Here is a 17276-nt window from a genome sequence, read left to right on the forward strand (position 1 = left end):
GCATGGACCAAAAATAATAACATTGGTTCAGTCTTACGAGGCTTAGCTTGAGTTGCAAGCATAGATTTGCAGTCGTAGAGCCCCAATACTTGATGTGAAGGCAAGCCCTAACCTAACAACTCACATCTTGACAAACTGGCAGATCAGGTCTTGGCAAACTTGTAGATCAGGTCTTGTTACTGTACTAGCTAATAGCATATAGAAATTTTAACGCTCCTGGGACTATTATTGAATACAGGGAAGATTAACGATTGATATACTGTTTGTTTTTATATTTTAAAAAAATTTAAAATTTTTTTAATTTTTTTCCCTTAAAATTAATATATTTTTAATATTTTTAGATCATTTTAATATCAAAAATAATTTTTAAAAAATAAAAAAATATTATTTTGATACATTTCCAAAAATAAAAACACTTTGAAAAATAACCGCAACAACACTCCAAAACCAGCTCTAATTCTATCCAGGCTTTATACTTTATAATTTCCTTGATTCCTTCAGGTTAATTAAAGGTGAAGCATAAACCTTAAATGACTTTTAAGAGGCAGTACATAACATGCTAAACGCATTGTTATTGTCTTAATTATACTAATATCTACAGCATTGGACACCTCTTTTCTGTCCAACCACAATGCTTATCTATAGGGGGGATACTTGCATGACCTGAGGAAAGGATATTTCTAACTTCAAAGTTTCAGCAAAATTCCAATATGCAGATTGCAGTGGCAGCAATACCTGCCAGAACAAAAGAACTTTATTGACAAATATATAACAAGCCAAGCAGAAAGTAAGAGAGGTGATGCCATAAAAACTCGTCTTATCTTTTATTTTTCTTTCTACATCAAATGGCTAGACGAGCAAAGCATGGTAATCAAACAACTCAACTGAGCAGCTTAAAATTAAGGTTACTAGAAAAATTGCAAGAAGAAGGATGTATAAACAAAGGTCAGAAGTTATGTCTAAGCTATGATACAAGATTTTTGGGAGAGGTGGTGGTCTCAAGATGAGGCGGCTAAAGGAGGGAGAGGAGGCTTGGATCCATGGAAAAAAGTTGGCGGTGACATTTTGCTCATATTTTCATTCTGTTCCCGCTCCCCCTCCTCCCCCTCCTCCTCTTCAGCATCCCAAAGAAACCGAGCATAAGATGCCATCACATAACTGCAGCATCAAAACAAAGACATACTTAAAACTTGGAATCCATCATAACTACAGCGAATGGTAAAGTACAATACTGTAATACTGATAATTGTCTATCCACGTACAATCCTTTTTCCCACCAAACATTGAAACTAAGATCATGGTATAATTCATGTCTCTAAGGTTCCAGCAGCAAATTTTATGGACTCTACAATCAACAAAGGTGCTTACCAATCATCGGGAGCAGCTTTAACAGCTCGAAGGAAATAAGATTCAGCACGAGAAGCATCCTTATGACTCTGCCATATCAAATCAGCATACATTGAAAGAACATCTGCATCATTAGGGTTGGCTAGAATTGCTCTCCCACAGTACTCTTCAGCTTTTACAAAATCCCAACGAACCTGTTCCAATTCCAAAACAATACATTAGAACAATCTTGCCCAACAAGATTGGCTTCTATTCACTTACTAAATCATTCCTAATTTACTCATACTCTTACCTTTTGTGTATGAAAATTATTGTTTACGTCTGAAAAACATTTTTTCTCACGATTCTGTAGCATAGAGTTTCAAAAACTTTATACTTTGAGAATATCCATTAAAGTAATTTCATACAAAGAGCAAAACTTTTATACAAAAGGAGCTTTAAAAGCACAAATTTCAGATGGATATTCACTGTTGATATACAATTACATTAACTACACAAGACAGAAACATAGCTTCCCATTTCTTTAAACTTCAAAAAAAAATCACAACACAAAACACATTATCTAACCATAACACAAACAAATTCAATAAAAAATAAAAGAAATTTTTTTTTTCAAAAACCATGCAAGCAAGAACCTTTTGCAATACAGCAAACACGTACCTCTTTCAAGAACCTGGCATAATTTCTGAGAAAAAGAGGATTCCCAGGATTGGCTTCAATCATCGTCTGATAATAAGCATCGGTAGTTTCAATCCCCTCATTGGACTCCCGAGACCCTGATCCTCCATCATCACCAAAATCCGACCTACCACGACCACCACAAAACTTCCGTCCACCACCATCACCACCACCACCGGTCACCAAAACCTCTAGCACCCCATTATCACCCTCCCCCTTCTCTCCAGCCTCACACCCTTCAAAAAACAACCCACCCTCCCAAAATGACACCTTTTCCTCCACTTCTTCATCAACAGGGATTCCATTCAAGATTCCGTTACTGGGTTTTCTCTTTGGCACTGAGAGGTCCCTTAAATCTGCCTCGGAAAAAGCTCTTGTCATTCTTTTAATAGAATCATGATCTTGTGAAGAAATGGAAGAAAATGGACTAGAAGATGATGCTGTCAGCGAAATGGGCCGGGTTTTTTGAATTTGGTGCACAGATTCAGGTTCTGGAGATGGTTCTTTCGAGTGTGGAGGGATCCATGAATTCAGAAATGGCGTTGATGAGCTTCTCAGAAGCATTTTTTTGGCCTTGGATTTCTCTCAATTTCTGCAAATGTGGAGACTTGGCATGTGAGTAGGAGAAGAAGGTGATGTTCTTATATAGGAGTCAGGATTGAATCTTGGCCGTTGATTTTGTTAACGTAGGGATTCGGAGTGTACTGTACACGTTCTTGTTTTTGGTATTGGAGTTTCAGTGACTTGTTTGGGTAAAGGATCTAAAGTTTTAATTTTAGAATTTTGTTTTTCTATTTTATGGTTTTCAAAAATTCTTTTCTTGAATTGTATTCTTTTTACCATTGTCATCAAAGCTTGGTCACGGGTTTGCGAATTTTAATTTTAAAATAATATTATTTTATTTTCAAAAATAAAACAATATTATTTTAGATTATTAAAAAATTATAGGTTTAGATAAAAATTTAAAAAAAATGAAGTTAACTTGATAACATGTCATTGAATTTGTTCAAATCAGTCAAGTTTAATAAATATATTTTTATTATAATTTGTATAATTTTGGAATAATTTATTTATTTTGTTTTTTTTCAATTTTATAACATGATTAATTGATGTATTGTTGGTCGCAGTTGATAATTGGCCACTGATAAATAATGTGGGTGATTAATTGTTTTATTTATTTGTTGAGTAATTAATTGGTTATTAGTTATGGAAGTTTGTTGACAATTGGGAAGATGATTTTTATTGTAAACTTTCTTTTTAAATGTCTTATTCTCTTATATATATATATATATATATATATATATATATATATATATATATATATATATATATATATATATATAAACATGCATAGTCTTCCTTTTTAATTAGAGAAACATTGCTAGATTTAATAATAATCAATCAAAATATTTTGTTCTTATTGATTTTAACATGGTTTAATTTTTGTTTAGGGAGAAAGTCTTTATTTATTTATTTATTTTCTTTTGGTGTGGTTTTATAACATTTCTTTATGGACCCAATATAACTTTATAGCATATGATTATTTATCAAGGCATGTGTTTCAATATTAATACTATCTTGAGAAAAATCAAGGAAAAATCGTGAATTACACTATTGATACTATAATCCAAACGAAATCATTAAACACTATCAGTGTGCTTCTCTTCCATTCACATAAAAGGAAAAAAAAATATTAATGGTTTCATTTTTTCTTATGAATGTATGCATTACTACAAATACCTATTAATCTCTCACAATTCTAAATTATGAAAATTAAAGAGAAAAAATGTGTTTTATTTTATGCTTATTTATTTGGTGAATATTTTGGTTTTAAATACTTATCAGAAAATTAAAATCAAACCGGAAAGAGATTTAGTTTTGATTAGTTTTTTTATTCACACTATGCGAGGTTTAATTCAGATTTTTTCTAACGTAAAAAAAGATTTACAGGCAATGACAATATGAGTCAACTTGGGTTAACTTAGCGAACATGTAGGATATTAGATCAGAATACTCTATAGAATGGAATGCGAAAAAAACCACAAAGCTCAAGGCCCAATAACCTAATCTCAAATGATGAAATTAAAAAAAAAGTTAATTAAAAAAAATGTTGAAGAAAAAACTCGAGTCAACCTGGATTCACTATATTAACCCACCACTCGCGACATGAGATCTAGATTTAAAATATATATTTTTTAAAATGACCTAGAAAAAAGGATTGAAGTTAAATAAATAAATAAAACTTTGGAAAAAAATCTAAGTCACTCCGAGTTAACTTGACTAACTTGCGATCCAGGATAACCTGACTAACTAACGGTCTGAGATAACCCCATAAAAATAAAAGGGCATAAAAAATCAAAAAGCTCAAGACTCAATAGTCTTATTTCAAATGATGAAATTGAAAAAAAAACTTAAAAATAAAACATTGAAAAAAATCTAAAAATACTCAAGTTAACTTGACTAACTCACGATCTAGAATAATCCCATAAAATAATAAAAAGAGAGCATTTAAAATAATAAGGACCAAAATCGGATAAAAAATAAAATAAAATATTGAGGGACAAAATAAAAATATTAAGAAAAGGATAAAAAAAAAGCAATTAAAAGAATGAAGACAAAAAATAGATAAAAAATAAATGAAATAAAAAATCAAGAGACAAAATTGAAAAAAAAAGAAGAAGAAGAACAAATCAAGAAAAGTATTAAAAAACAACAATCAAATGAATGGGTATCATATTTGATATAAAAACCAAATAAAATTAAATGAAAATGAAAATAAAAACAAAAACAAAAACAAAAAATCAAAACAAAGAAAGACATATATAAAAAAAAGACCATAATTAAAATAAAAAATAAATGGAAGGACAACTCCAAATTATAGTTGACCCAACACTTATTTAAAGAAGATAAGAGAGAAAATAGTGGAGAGGAGAAAAAAATCTCATCGTTGCTAAATTGTCGTTAATTGCATTACACATGCAACCCTATTAGTTGCATCATCACTGGACACTTCGAAAAGATACTATTGTTGAACTTTATTGGTCATTGGAAGACGCTGCACAAAGTGTGCGGGTAGCTCTCACTCATTAGTTTTTTTTGATTATTTTTATTTGTTAAAAGACTAGTTTATTTTTAATTTAAATAGATTATAATAGAAAAAAATATGATAAAAATATCAAAATACTTCTTAATCCCTCATTTATTTATTTATTTATTTACTCGAAAAGCAATGAATTAATTTTCTTATTTTAAAAATGAAATGATGTAAAAGCCCCTCTTATTTTTTTTTATTTCTTTTAAGAGTATGTATGTTATTTAATTATGAAAAAAATTAATAAACCATTATACCTCGATTAATTTCATAAAACTAAATAAATCATCTGAAAAAAACTATTTTACCCATAAAAAGCTATTTATTTTGTGTAATTAAAAACACCCTACCTTAGATTGATAGGGTTTAGTTCTTTTTCAATTTAGCGGAATCAAGTCCCATTATTTATTTATTTCTTTCTTTCTTTTTCACTTACCCAACGAACCCTAACGAGCTCCCCGTATATACGATGGACGGAGGCAAGTACGCGGTCAACATTTCATTACAGTAGGACCCGCTTAAACTTGATCATGTGAGAAGGGGCCCACTAAACACCTTTGATTTATCACATAACTCCCTTGGACGGTCTAGATTAAATATCATCACGTGAGTCCACACTGCTAGGACTGGCATCTGGTGGCGACTCATGAAAGGGAAAGGGGAGGATTTTTCCGCGGTGTTTTAGGCAACAATAAAAGCCCGTAGATATTTCAAGTTTCTACGAATTTGCCACTAATGTGTTTGAGTGGCTACCCTTAACTTTTGTGGGACCCAAGATCGCAAACTGGCACCATGGGGTGGAGCCCATGGCTGGTGAGTCTTGGACCTCTTGGTGCTAGGAGGTCATGACCATCATGTCTGTCTTATGATTATTATTATTTTTTTAGCAGTATTCAAAAGTATGATTAGGAGGATTTTTTAAAATATTTTTTATTTAAAAATATATTAAAATAATATTTTTTTATTTTTTAAAAATAATTTTTGACACCAACATATTTAAATATCTAAAAATATAAATTAAATTAAATTCAAGTAAAATTAAATATAATATTTGTAATAATATTTTAAAACACAAAAATAAAAGAGTTCTTGGATTCTTAAGTGAGTGTTTGAGAGTAAAATTAAATTCAAGTAAAAAAAATATATTTTTAATAATATTTTAAAATATAAAAATAAAAAAGTTCTTGAATTCTTAAGTGAGTGTTTGAGATTAAAATTAAATTCAAGTAAAAAAATATATTTTTAATAATATTTTAAAACACAAAAATAAAAGAATTCTTGGATTCTCGAGAGAGTGTTTGAGAGTATAATTATAGTTATTTTCTAAAGTGTTTTTTATTTAAAAATAAATTAAAATAATTTTTTTTATTTTAAAAAATTATTTTTGACATCAATATATTAAAATGATATGAAAATATAAAAAAATATTAATTTAAAATAAAATAAATAAATTATTATTTAATTACTTTTAAAATTTAAAAACAATGAGGGCGGCGTGCTGTTTTTTTTTTGTCACGAAGAGGTGCAAGTTGATGATTGTAGGGGTAAAATTGTCAATATACATGATTAATTATGAAGAAAGATTTTTTTGCTGTGATTTTTTTTTTACTTTTAATATATCTTTTTTCTATTTTTGGCTTTATGCAATAAGTGTAGGTGCTGATGCGAAATAATTGCCTTGTACTTGGGGAGAATTTCTTAACAAATAAGAAGTCGACACATGAGAGGTGTTGTTCGCACGTGGAGGTCCATTGCCTATGAACCATGCAACTATAAAGGCTTAATTTTAACATTAGTTTTATATATGGAGGTTTGAACGAGAGATTTTTAGATATGAGAAAATAATATTAATAGTTAAACTAACATTTGTTTATTATTTTATCACCAAAAAAAATAAAGATAGATATAGTGGACATGTGAGATGTTTCTTCATATCCTCTTTGTTTTTAAAATAGAGAAATTAATTTTAATATTTATAAATTAATTTTATGTATTCATCCATGTCATTTCAATCAAACAAGTTTTTATTTATTTATTTATTTTTGTATTCGTTTTTTCTATCTCTAAATAATAACCAAATACTAATCAAGTTATTAGAAAAAAAATCATCTTATTCCATACAATGTACTTCAATCCCATAACATTTATGAAAATATTTTTTGTAATGATTTTATCAATTGATCTAAAGTGTTTCAATTTATAATACTAATTATCGAAAAAGAATAAGGTTGAAGATAAAACAATAATGCTATATATAGATGTTGATAAATAAAAAATAAAAACAGATGTATTTATAAGAAATTGATTTATTCCAATCTCACTAGTTTAACCCAAAATGACAGGGTATATGGATGTAAATCTGCTTGATACCTAAGCTAACACCTGAAATTAATGGTACATAAAAAAGAGAACACTGCAATGAGTCCTTCGATCGGATAATATTAGTCCATTGCATGTGAAAAAATTAATTATGTAAAATGGTAGGAGAAGAATATTACGATTGTTTTGCATAAAATATTTTACATGTAAATTTTTTCTTATAAACTAATGGCAATGGTGCCGGTGAAATGATAATTATTATGAAGAAAATGATAATGAGATGATCATGGTGGGGGTGAAAGAAAAGAAGGTGATGATGAAGTGATGGTAAGATAGCAGTAATAGCAGAGAAAGTGGTTGTGAAGTGGTGGTGGTAAGATGATAGTAATAAAAAAAAAGATGATGGTGAGACGGTAGCGGTGATGAAATAATCGTAATAATGGTAAAAAAAATGGTGATGAGATTATGAGGATGATGTAGTGGTCGTGAATCATAATGATGATAAAAAAAAAAAATAGTCTTATAAAAGGACATATCATTATTTTAAAAGGAGAAATTCTTAATTAAAAAATCTTTTCTTTTACAAAACCATCTATCAAACAGCAAAAAAGGAAAAAAAAATGCATTTTGTTTTTAAAAAGGTAGTGTTAATTAATATTCATAGGGTAACTATTTGTATATTTGATGGAGTACGTAGCATCCTGTAAGGCTGCTTCTTCTCCTCTATTCTTTAATGAGTATTATCATCTTAAAATCGAGGAGCCCATGAAGCTACTTCCAGCAGTCTCTGTGGAAAAACATGAACACAAATTTAGACCAAGTAAAATTAATGGGATGGCACAATCGATTAGCACCGCATGCAACGATATCCAAGAATATTCTTGCCCAATGAAGAAAAATTAAAATAGTAACATTTCTATCCATGTAAAGCTAGTGATGGCGCCATGGATCGTGAAAGATTTATAATATGTTGTGCTTAATTTGTCGTAACGGACCATTACCAGAAAGAGAAATAGATATGGAATTTCCAAGCAAATTGTGTGAAGGAGATTCATAATGGCTTGGCAGCCAAGTAAAAGCCTCGAAGCATTTTCATGCTGATAATATATACAAACGATCAAAACTTGATCAAGCTAGGATAAAATGGTTTGGTAACCCTCTCAGCCTGCCAATTAGAAATATATATGAGAAGCGCATTACGTAGGACCCATGACTCGAGCTTCTCAAGCTCTCATGTCTTTTCATGATGTCCTTATTGCGTAAAATATTAGTATTAACAGCCTGTTACTATATAATCAATGAAATTTAGATCTTTGAGAAAAACCCATTTGAAATCAAGCTTTGAATTTGAGCTCCCATGGCTACATTCATGGTTTTGATGCCGTCATTTTTGTTGGGTTTTTGTTTTGGATTGATGGCGGGTTGGGTTTGGAGCAAGAGGCTCCGTATCCCATTCTTTGTTCTATGTGGAGTGCCAGGGATGCAGTGAGCACCAACTCTTGAAGTTACGCAACACTTCGGTGCCATCTGCGAACGCATTATTTATCAGACCAGGAGATCATCCGATGCTTACCTTAATAAATATAGGTGGAGAAAACAATGTACATGAAATGAAAATTGTAGAGGGTGTGTGATTGCAATGAACTAGTGTAAAGCTCTTGGATGAGCTTCGATGGCCTGAAAAATAGGTGCTTCTTTGTGCTTCTTTGTGTGGAGTTATAGTTACCTCGATGTGTGGGTGGCGAATCATTGATGGAGAGATTAGAGCTATCAGTAGTTGCTGTGCTTGCATGTTCAATGGTGGGGATATGTGGACAAAAAATAATTATTAACAAGAAAAATAGGGTTTATTCTGCATGGAAAAATGTGTACGCGAATGGTGGTGCGACACTCACATCTTGGAAACAAATATATAAAGGTGTGTGCTTAGGTCACATGACCATGAAGGGAAGTCAAGTCCATCTCCATTATGGAATGTAGCTAAATAATTTCGAAGTATGGACAACATTAGCTTCTCTTTTTTCTTCGTTTTTTTGTGTTCTTTATGGTCTAAAAGTTCTGCTATTACATGCTCTTGAATTGCTGCAGACAATTTTGAAGTATGGCAAACATTAGCTGCTTTTGTGTTGTAATTAGTTAACAATTGCAAATACTGTATCCATTACTATTCTCTCATGCCTGTCTCCGTCATTGAGTTTGAAAAATGTCTGAATTAATAGGCAGAAACTTTCAAACCAATAGCTGAATAAAATCATCATCATCATCATGGTACATTTTTGTGTAAGATTTTGAAAATATCAAGCTTTTCTTTAAGGTAGGATTTTACCACCAGGTTGCTGGGACCATGGTGGGCTGTCGATAGTTTACCTGTCATCATAAAGTAGCAGAAAAAAGAGAAGAAAGGTAAGGAATAATTGCAGCTTATAATAGCAGTATTGACAGATGTTAAAGAGGGGTTGGGGGGGTCAATATCTACAGTTCTGAACATCTGAGGACCAAATCAAGCTCAGCATGCATGATAATCAACAGAGGACCTACTTCACACAGAAAGGACTTACCTTTCACTTCAAGGCACCACTCCTGACAGGACCAGTTTGGCACAAGTGAAAACCCTCTAGAGATACTAAAATTAGAGAGCAATCAAATCTTGCATTGCTAAAGACTTGCCATGAAGAGATTTTTTAAAAAAAATTAGCACAATTGAAAAGTTTTGTAAGAATAATATTATTTAAATTTTTTTTTTATGAAATAACATATTTTATATTATTGTATTTTAAAATCGCTATATTTACTAAATCTTGTTATTCCTAAATGCAATAAGATAGTTGTGGGTGGAAGACATAACAGTACATGCATGCTGTTTTTGCAGCAACTGCTTCCACAGTTATTATATAATACCACAACTCCCTACTTTTCTTATCATTTCTTCCATGATTCAACAGAAAAGGAAGTATTAAAGAGTAGATGAGTAGGACACATGGTCAATGGTAAGTTCTCATCATGATAAAGCATATTATCTCTTCCAAATTATGAATTAAAAGCAAACAACATAGTGGTCATGGAATCATTTTCACATGTTGGAGAGAATTCGATGAAGATTGTCACACGTGTGCGGCGTCGCGGCGAATATTCAACTCTCAGGTAAGTATCTGGAAATCGAGAAATATGGGGATGTAATGAATTCTTGTCTTTTATCAGTGAAAAAATAGAATGAGAGTCGTCACCTATTATTTTGGTCACTAGGAACCCTAATTGGTCTCAGAGATCGGATACGGGGACTGGTTGCGTAAAGAAAATGTATTAGCACCCCAAATACGATTTACCTAAGATAAGCTGCATTGTTTGATTGTCTGATAAAAAGCTAAGATGTTATTGTATTTTTAATTGTTGGTCCGTCTATGATTTAAGAAAAATCCTCATCAGTAAGAAAAGCTAACCGTTCTAACGTCTATATAAAAAAAAAACTACATTTTGAATATCAGGAATACGTTTTACGTATAAATTTGTATTCTCAGATACTAAAAGAAAACAAAATATTTTTTTTGAAAATTTTGAAATATTGGCCTAGTTCTCATGACTCTAACAAACTTGTTATTAAAGCCAAAATACATGCTAAAATATATTTTTGAATTTTTTTTGTGTTTTATGTATAAAAAAACAATATGTATTTTTTTGTATGAAAATACAATGTGATGATTTTTCTTATCTTTGAGAGACTTGGCCGTATGCATGAAAACAAAATAATTTTTTTTTCAATGTTTTTGACAAAAACCGGGTATTTTAATACCGGATTTGTATCTTTACGGTATAAAAATATAAACCAGTATTAAGCAAAATTCAATAGAAAAATACGCAGAAAAATCATAAATTTTTTTTATAAAAAGATTTTTTTGGGAGAAGTTTGGACTGGGCCAGGAACGGCCCGACCCAATGTTCACTGCATGAACAGTGAACGTGAATTATAATTCACATCTATTGTTCCCTCAGCGAACAGAGATGAAGAAGAAGAAGAAAGGGAGGAAGGCTGACATGCGGTGGTTCTGACGGTGGTGGAGGACAGCGTGGTGCAAGCGGTGGCGGCTGACGGTGGCTGCGACAGGAAGAAAGAAGAAGAAGAAAATCTGCAGGGGGAGAGGACCGGCGGTTGCTGTGGTTGGACGGTGGCTATGTTGGCTTCCTGTGGTGGAGATGGTGGCTGAAAAGCTGACGGTGATGACAGTGGTGGCTAGGACGGCGGAGAGAGAGAGAGTGTGAAGAGACAGACGACAGAAAAGGAAAAATCATGGGGAGGAAGGCTGGTTTTCAACCGACTTTGGACCCAATTATCTCCCTCCCTGGAGCATGAAAAATCACATCTATTTATAGGTGGTGGAAGAGGGACACTTTGTCTCTTCTAGTGCCAAATGTCGGCCCTTGGTTCGACCCGAAAGCACTCCAACCATTGCTTCAAAGAAGCAATGATGAACTACCAGTTTTGTGCAGGAAAATGGCTGGTCGGGTTGACTACTTTGGGACGGTGCCACCGCCTCTGCATCCTCGATAAGCCCTAACAATTTATACTAGTGTGTATTCAAGTATCACAGGATCATTTTCGTGCAGGTTTCATTTAATTTGGGGAAGAAACGAGGCGTCAAACGCCTTGGGAATGAGGCCCCTCGGGCAGCCTCGCTAGAGAAGAAGATGAATAGTAACTTTTCTGCCAATTACGCTTTAGTCCTTCAATTTGTGACTTATCTCTAATTACACCCCTGATGAACTTCAACTCAAACCCTAGATTTCAGCGCCCTTTTCCCTTTGGTCCCTGGTTCTTACTTTATTCAACTAAGTCCTTAATTGACCATCAAACTTCAATATTTATGTAATTAAGCCCCTGATTTGACCAAATTAACTCTAAAAAATTCTAATTTGACCCCAAAACTTTAATTTCTTCCAATTAAAGCCCAAATTGACTTTAAAAACAAATTTTCTTGCAATCAAACCCTCCATAAATTCAATTAAACCTCTAATAAAAATTTTTTTGGACCTTTCTTCTTCAATTTGAATTTTCCTTGTCAACGGGGCTCTTCATCTGTAAAAAATATACTGTCAAATTTTAATCTTTGAATTTTTTAGCCTCCTCAACCAATTTCTAGCCATTTTTAGGCGCTCCGACATTATCTTCTCATTGTTATTATTTTTTTTTGTTTTTAGTCCGAATATATTTTTTGATTTTTTGAAGAGAAAAGGTGAATATTGGGGAATAACCCAAAAAGGGGTTGTGACAATGATAAATAGCATCCTAAGGAGACTGTCTTTCTTTTCAGGGCCGAAGTTATAGATTTACTTCCAGGAATTTAGATCAAGGCACAAATCTTCACTGTTTTCCTTAGACAGGTTATTCAGAATAAGAAATCATTTCCAGCAATAGCATGTTTTCACTTTTTCCATCATTGCCAGCAAGTACTTTCTTGGCACAACATAACTTCTGGAAAGATTTGAACAGTTTCCATGCCTTGTGGAGCATCAAGTGATTCAGAATTTCATGAGTTTTGAGATTGCAGGGGACTAGAGCCTCAATGAATCCATCAGAAACCAACCCTATTACCACTATCAGTTATGCTTCCGAGAAGTTGGTTTTAAACTGTATAATTCTTAGCATAATTTTAGGAGAAAGATGTAAAATTAAATACATGTTTGTTGTCTTGCTTGAACTTTATTTTGCATGTAAGGAGTAGGTGAGTGAAAGCAAGTATTCTGTGGTGAAGCAGATATTGTTAGACAGCTCAAAGAATCATACTGTTAGACAGCTCAAAGAATCATACTCAGTCCCCCTGACCACATCAATTGCTTGTAACAGGTGTTCTCATTTCCATCTTGAGGATCATTACAAAGGCATCGCTCCTCAGAACCCTCAACGTCTCCGAACAAGTGCTCACTTCTACTTTATAGTTAGTGCCATATCATTCTGCTGTGTTGCGCTCTCTCTTCCAATTTGTTATACAAACTACCAGTTATGGAACAGCGTTACAAACTTGCTCCTGATGATTCACTGTTTCCAAAACCAAAATTTCGGGCTGTAGCAAGAAAAATCCGATGGCCAGCTTTTGGTGTTCTCATGATTTATATCGTGACTTTGTCGATATTTCCTGGTTTCATAGAAGATCTCTCGTCCAAGTTACTAAAAGATTGGTATCGCGTTTTGCTGATAACAATATACAATGTTGCAGACTTCACAGGGAAATCTTTAACCGCAATATATGTTCTGCAGAGCATTAAGAAGGCAACATGGGGTTGCATTCTCAGGCTTGTGTTCTATCCTCTCTTTGCAGCTTGTCTCAATGGACCCAAGTGGCTGAAAACTGAAGTACCCGTGGCAATTCTAACTTTCATGCTCGGAGTGACTAATGGCTATCTGACAAGTGTTCTCATGATCCTTGCCCCCATGGCAGTATCAGTTTCAGAAGCAGAGTTATCTGCAATTGCAATGGTTGTGTTCCTAGGAATAGGGTTGGTTGGTGGATCAGTTATTGGCTGGTTTTGGATCATTTGAGCCTTTTTTTTTTTGGTCTCTCAGGCTAGTTGGGAACAGATTATATTCACAAGTAAAATTCAAGAACAAAACTAACCGGAGGTTAGCACCAGGAATAATCGATAGCAAATGGTATGAATTTAGAGCTATCAATCTTTATTTTCCCAATCAGCTGCTGATTTCTTGTTCTGAGTGAAAGTATCCTTATCCTTGTGTATTGAAGAAGATTAGATTACTCTTCTTACCGTTTCTAAAGCACAGGTTTAACTCTCCAAATATTCCCATTTGCACTCAAAAGGCTGAGTTGCAAGCATAGCTTTTCTGTCGTAGAGCCCCAATAGTTGATGTGACGGCAAGCCCTAACAACTCGCGCCTTGGCAAACTGGTAGATCAGGCCCTGTTACTGTATAGAAATTTTAACACTCCTAGGACTTGCTAAGTTTGAACAGAAATCAGCTCGTTAAATTATTGAATACAGGGGAAGATAGATAATGATAATTTAACGATTTAATCTATCCAGGCTTTATCATTTCCTTGATTCCTTCAATAATTAAAGGTGAAGCATAAACCCTAAATAAAATTGAAGAGGCAATACATAACATGCTAAACGCATTGTTATTGTATCTAAAGCATTGGACAGTCTTTTCTGTCCAACCACGGTGCTTATCTATAGGGGGGATACTTGCATGACCAGAGGAAAGGAGATTTCAAACTTCAACGTTTCAGCAAAACTCCACTATGCAGTGGCAGCAATACCTACCAGAACAAAAGAACTTTATTGACAAATATATAACAAGCAAGCAGAAGTTATAGAGGTAGTGCCATAAAAACTCGTCTTATCTTTTATTTTTCTTTCTACATCAAATTGCCAGACGAGCAAAGCATGGTAATTAAACAACTCAACTGAGCAGCTTAAAAGGTTACTAGAAAAATTGCAAGAAGAAAGGATGTATAAACAAAGGTCAGAAGTTATGTCTAAGCTATGATACAAGATTTTTGTGAGAGGTGGTGGTCTCAAGATGAGGCGGCTAAAGGAGGGAGAGGCCTAGATCCATGGAAAAAAGTTGGCGGTGACAATTTGCTCATATTTTCTCTCTGATCCCGCTCCCCCTCCTCCTCCTCTTCAGCATCCCAAAGAAACCGAGCATAAGATGCCATCACATAACTGCAGCATCAAAACAAAGACATGTTTAAAACTTGGCATCCATCATAATTACAGCGACAATGGTAAAGTACAATACTGTAATACTGATAATTGTCTATCCACGTACAATCCTTTTTCCCATCAAACATTGAAACTAAGATCATGATATATTTCACGTCTCTAAGGTCCCAGCAGCAAATTTTATGGACTCTACAATCAACAAAAGTGCTTACCAATCATCGGGAGCAGCTTTAACAGCTCGATCGAAATAAGATTCAGCACGAGAAGCATTCTTATGACCCTGCCATATCAAATCAGCATACATTGAAAGAACATCTGCATCATTAGGGTTGGCTAGAATTGCTCTTCCACAGTACTCTTCAGCTTTTACAAAATCCAAACGAATCTGTTCGAATTCCAAAACAATACATTAGAACAATCTTGCCCAACAAGATTGGCTCCTATTCACTTACTAAATCATTCCTAATTTACTCATGCTCTTACCTTTTGTGTTTGAAAATTAATTTTTACGTCTAAAAAACAGTTTTTCTCACGATTCTGTAGCATAGAGCTAGTTTCAAAAACTTTATACTTGGAGAATATCCATCAAAGTAAATTCCTATTGACAGAGCAAAACTTTCATAAAAAAGGAGCTTTAAAAGCACAAATTTCAGACAAAAATATTCACTGTTGATATACGATTACATTAACTACACAAGACAGAAACATAGCTTCCTATTTCTTTAAACTTCAAAAAAAAAAAAAAAAACAAAACACATTATCTAACCATAACACAAACAAAAAACAAAAAAACAAAACAAAAAACAAAAAAATTCAAAAACCATGCAAGCAAGAACCTTTTGCTATACAGCAAACACGTACCTCTTTCAAGAATCTGGCATAATTTCTGAGAAAAAGAGGATTCCCAGGATTGGCTTCAATCATCGTCTGATAATAAACATCGGTAGTTTCAATCCCCTCATTAGACTCCCGAAACCTTGATCCTCCATCATCACCAAAATCCGACCCAAAACCACCTCCACCACCACAAAACTTCCTCCCACCACCATCACTACCACCACCCGTCACCAAAACCCCTAACACCCCATTATCACCCTCCCCCTTCTCTCCAACCCCAAACCCTTCAAATAACAACCCACTCTCCCAAAATGACACTTTTTTCTCCACTTCTTCGTCAACTTCCTGGTCAACAGTGATTCCATTCAATATTTTGTTGCTGGGTTTTCTCTTTGGCACTGAGAAGTCCCTTAAATCATTCTTGGAAAAGGCTATTTTCACTCTTTCATTAGAATCATGGCCTTGTGAAGAAATGGAAGAAAATGGACCAGAAGATGATGCTGCCAACGAAATGGATCGGGTTATTTGGATTTGGTGCAAGGATTCGGGTTCTGGAGATGGTTCTTTCGAGTGTGGAGGGATCCATGAATTCAGAATTGGCGTTGATGAGCTCCTAAGAAGCATATTTTTGGCTTTGGATTTCTCAGTCTCTCGAGGCTTGGCATGTCATATGTACGTAGAATGTTATGCTCTTATATAGGAGTAAGGCACCGTTTCATTTTGCGGTTGTATAGAGTTTTTGCAAAACATTAAATTTGTTTTTAATTATTTTTTAATGTTTTTTAATTATTTTTTTAAAATAAAAAATACCTTATAATGTCAAACGGGATTTAAGGATTCAATCTTGGCCGTTGACTTTGACACTGGGCAGCGTAGGATGATTCAGTATGGTCCTGTACACGTGCTTATTTTGGTATTGGGGTTTTAGTGGCTTGTTTGGGGGAAAGTATCTAAAGCTTTCATTTTAGAATTTGTTTTCCTATTTTATGGTTTTCCAAAACTTTTTTTTTCTTGAGTTTTGTTATTTTTACATTGTATTCATGCTTTAATTTTTAAATGCAGACATACATTTTTGGAATAAGCTATTGGTTATATATATATATATATATATATATAGACACACACACACACACACCATGAGTGATAAATAATGTGAGTGATTAATTGTTTAATTTATTTATTAATTTATTGATCCATTGAGTAATTAATTGGTTCATAGTTATGGAAGTTTGTTAACAACTGGGAAGGTGAATTAAGGGTGCATTTGTTTTGTGGCTGCTTATTATCTAAAAAAAAATCAAATTAATATTTTTATGTAATTTTTTATGATT

General features: G+C 33.3%; 2 protein-coding genes and 1 pseudogene across 3 annotated transcripts; 1 reads left to right on the top strand and 2 right to left on the bottom strand.

Moving 5' to 3' along the window:
- Positions 1-800: 800 nt before the first annotated feature.
- Positions 801-2658, bottom strand: LOC7470093 (uncharacterized). The gene is made up of 3 exons (XM_002325182.4): positions 2008-2658; positions 1369-1541; positions 801-1158 (listed from the first exon to the last, which is right to left on the bottom strand). Exons 1-3 carry the CDS (start codon positions 2587-2589, stop codon positions 999-1001), a joined length of 915 nt encoding a protein of 304 aa, XP_002325218.3. The 5' UTR covers positions 2590-2658; the 3' UTR covers positions 801-998.
- Positions 801-16637, bottom strand: LOC7459891 (uncharacterized). 2 transcript variants are annotated; one of them, XR_008058067.1, is made up of 4 exons: positions 15970-16637; positions 15321-15493; positions 14863-15108; positions 801-904 (listed from the first exon to the last, which is right to left on the bottom strand). XR_008058067.1 is itself a non-coding variant. In XM_002325183.4 (3 exons), exons 1-3 carry the CDS (start codon positions 16567-16569, stop codon positions 14958-14960), a joined length of 924 nt encoding a protein of 307 aa, XP_002325219.3. In that variant the 5' UTR covers positions 16570-16637; the 3' UTR covers positions 14763-14957. The 2 variants fall into 2 exon arrangements, 1 of the variants encoding a protein (XP_002325219.3); XM_002325183.4 differs by lacking the exon at positions 801-904 and having other exon boundaries at positions 14763-15108.
- LOC7470094 (equilibrative nucleotide transporter 8-like) lies at positions 10494-14111 on the top strand (annotated as a pseudogene).
- Positions 16638-17276: the final 639 nt, after the last annotated feature.

This window comes from Populus trichocarpa, chromosome 18 (assembly GCF_000002775.5).
Source record: "Populus trichocarpa isolate Nisqually-1 chromosome 18, P.trichocarpa_v4.1, whole genome shotgun sequence".
NCBI classification, from domain to species: Eukaryota; Viridiplantae; Streptophyta; class Magnoliopsida; order Malpighiales; family Salicaceae; genus Populus; species Populus trichocarpa.

Excerpts from the sequence above, each read along its gene's own strand:
- LOC7470093 (XM_002325182.4), bottom strand. The coding sequence starts at position 2,589 with ATGCTTCTGAGAAGCTCATCAACGCCATTTCTGAATTCATGGATCCCT. Across the intron at positions 1,542-2,007 it reads ATGCCAGGTTCTTGAAAGAG|GTTCGTTGGGATTTTGTAAA; the intron begins GTACGTGTTTGC and ends GAATTGGAACAG. Across the intron at positions 1,159-1,368 it reads AAAGCTGCTCCCGATGATTG|TTATGTGATGGCATCTTATG; the intron begins GTAAGCACCTTT and ends TTGATGCTGCAG.
- LOC7459891 (XM_002325183.4), bottom strand. The coding sequence starts at position 16,569 with ATGCTTCTTAGGAGCTCATCAACGCCAATTCTGAATTCATGGATCCCT. Across the intron at positions 15,494-15,969 it reads ATGCCAGATTCTTGAAAGAG|ATTCGTTTGGATTTTGTAAA; the intron begins GTACGTGTTTGC and ends GAATTCGAACAG. Across the intron at positions 15,109-15,320 it reads AAAGCTGCTCCCGATGATTG|TTATGTGATGGCATCTTATG; the intron begins GTAAGCACTTTT and ends TTGATGCTGCAG.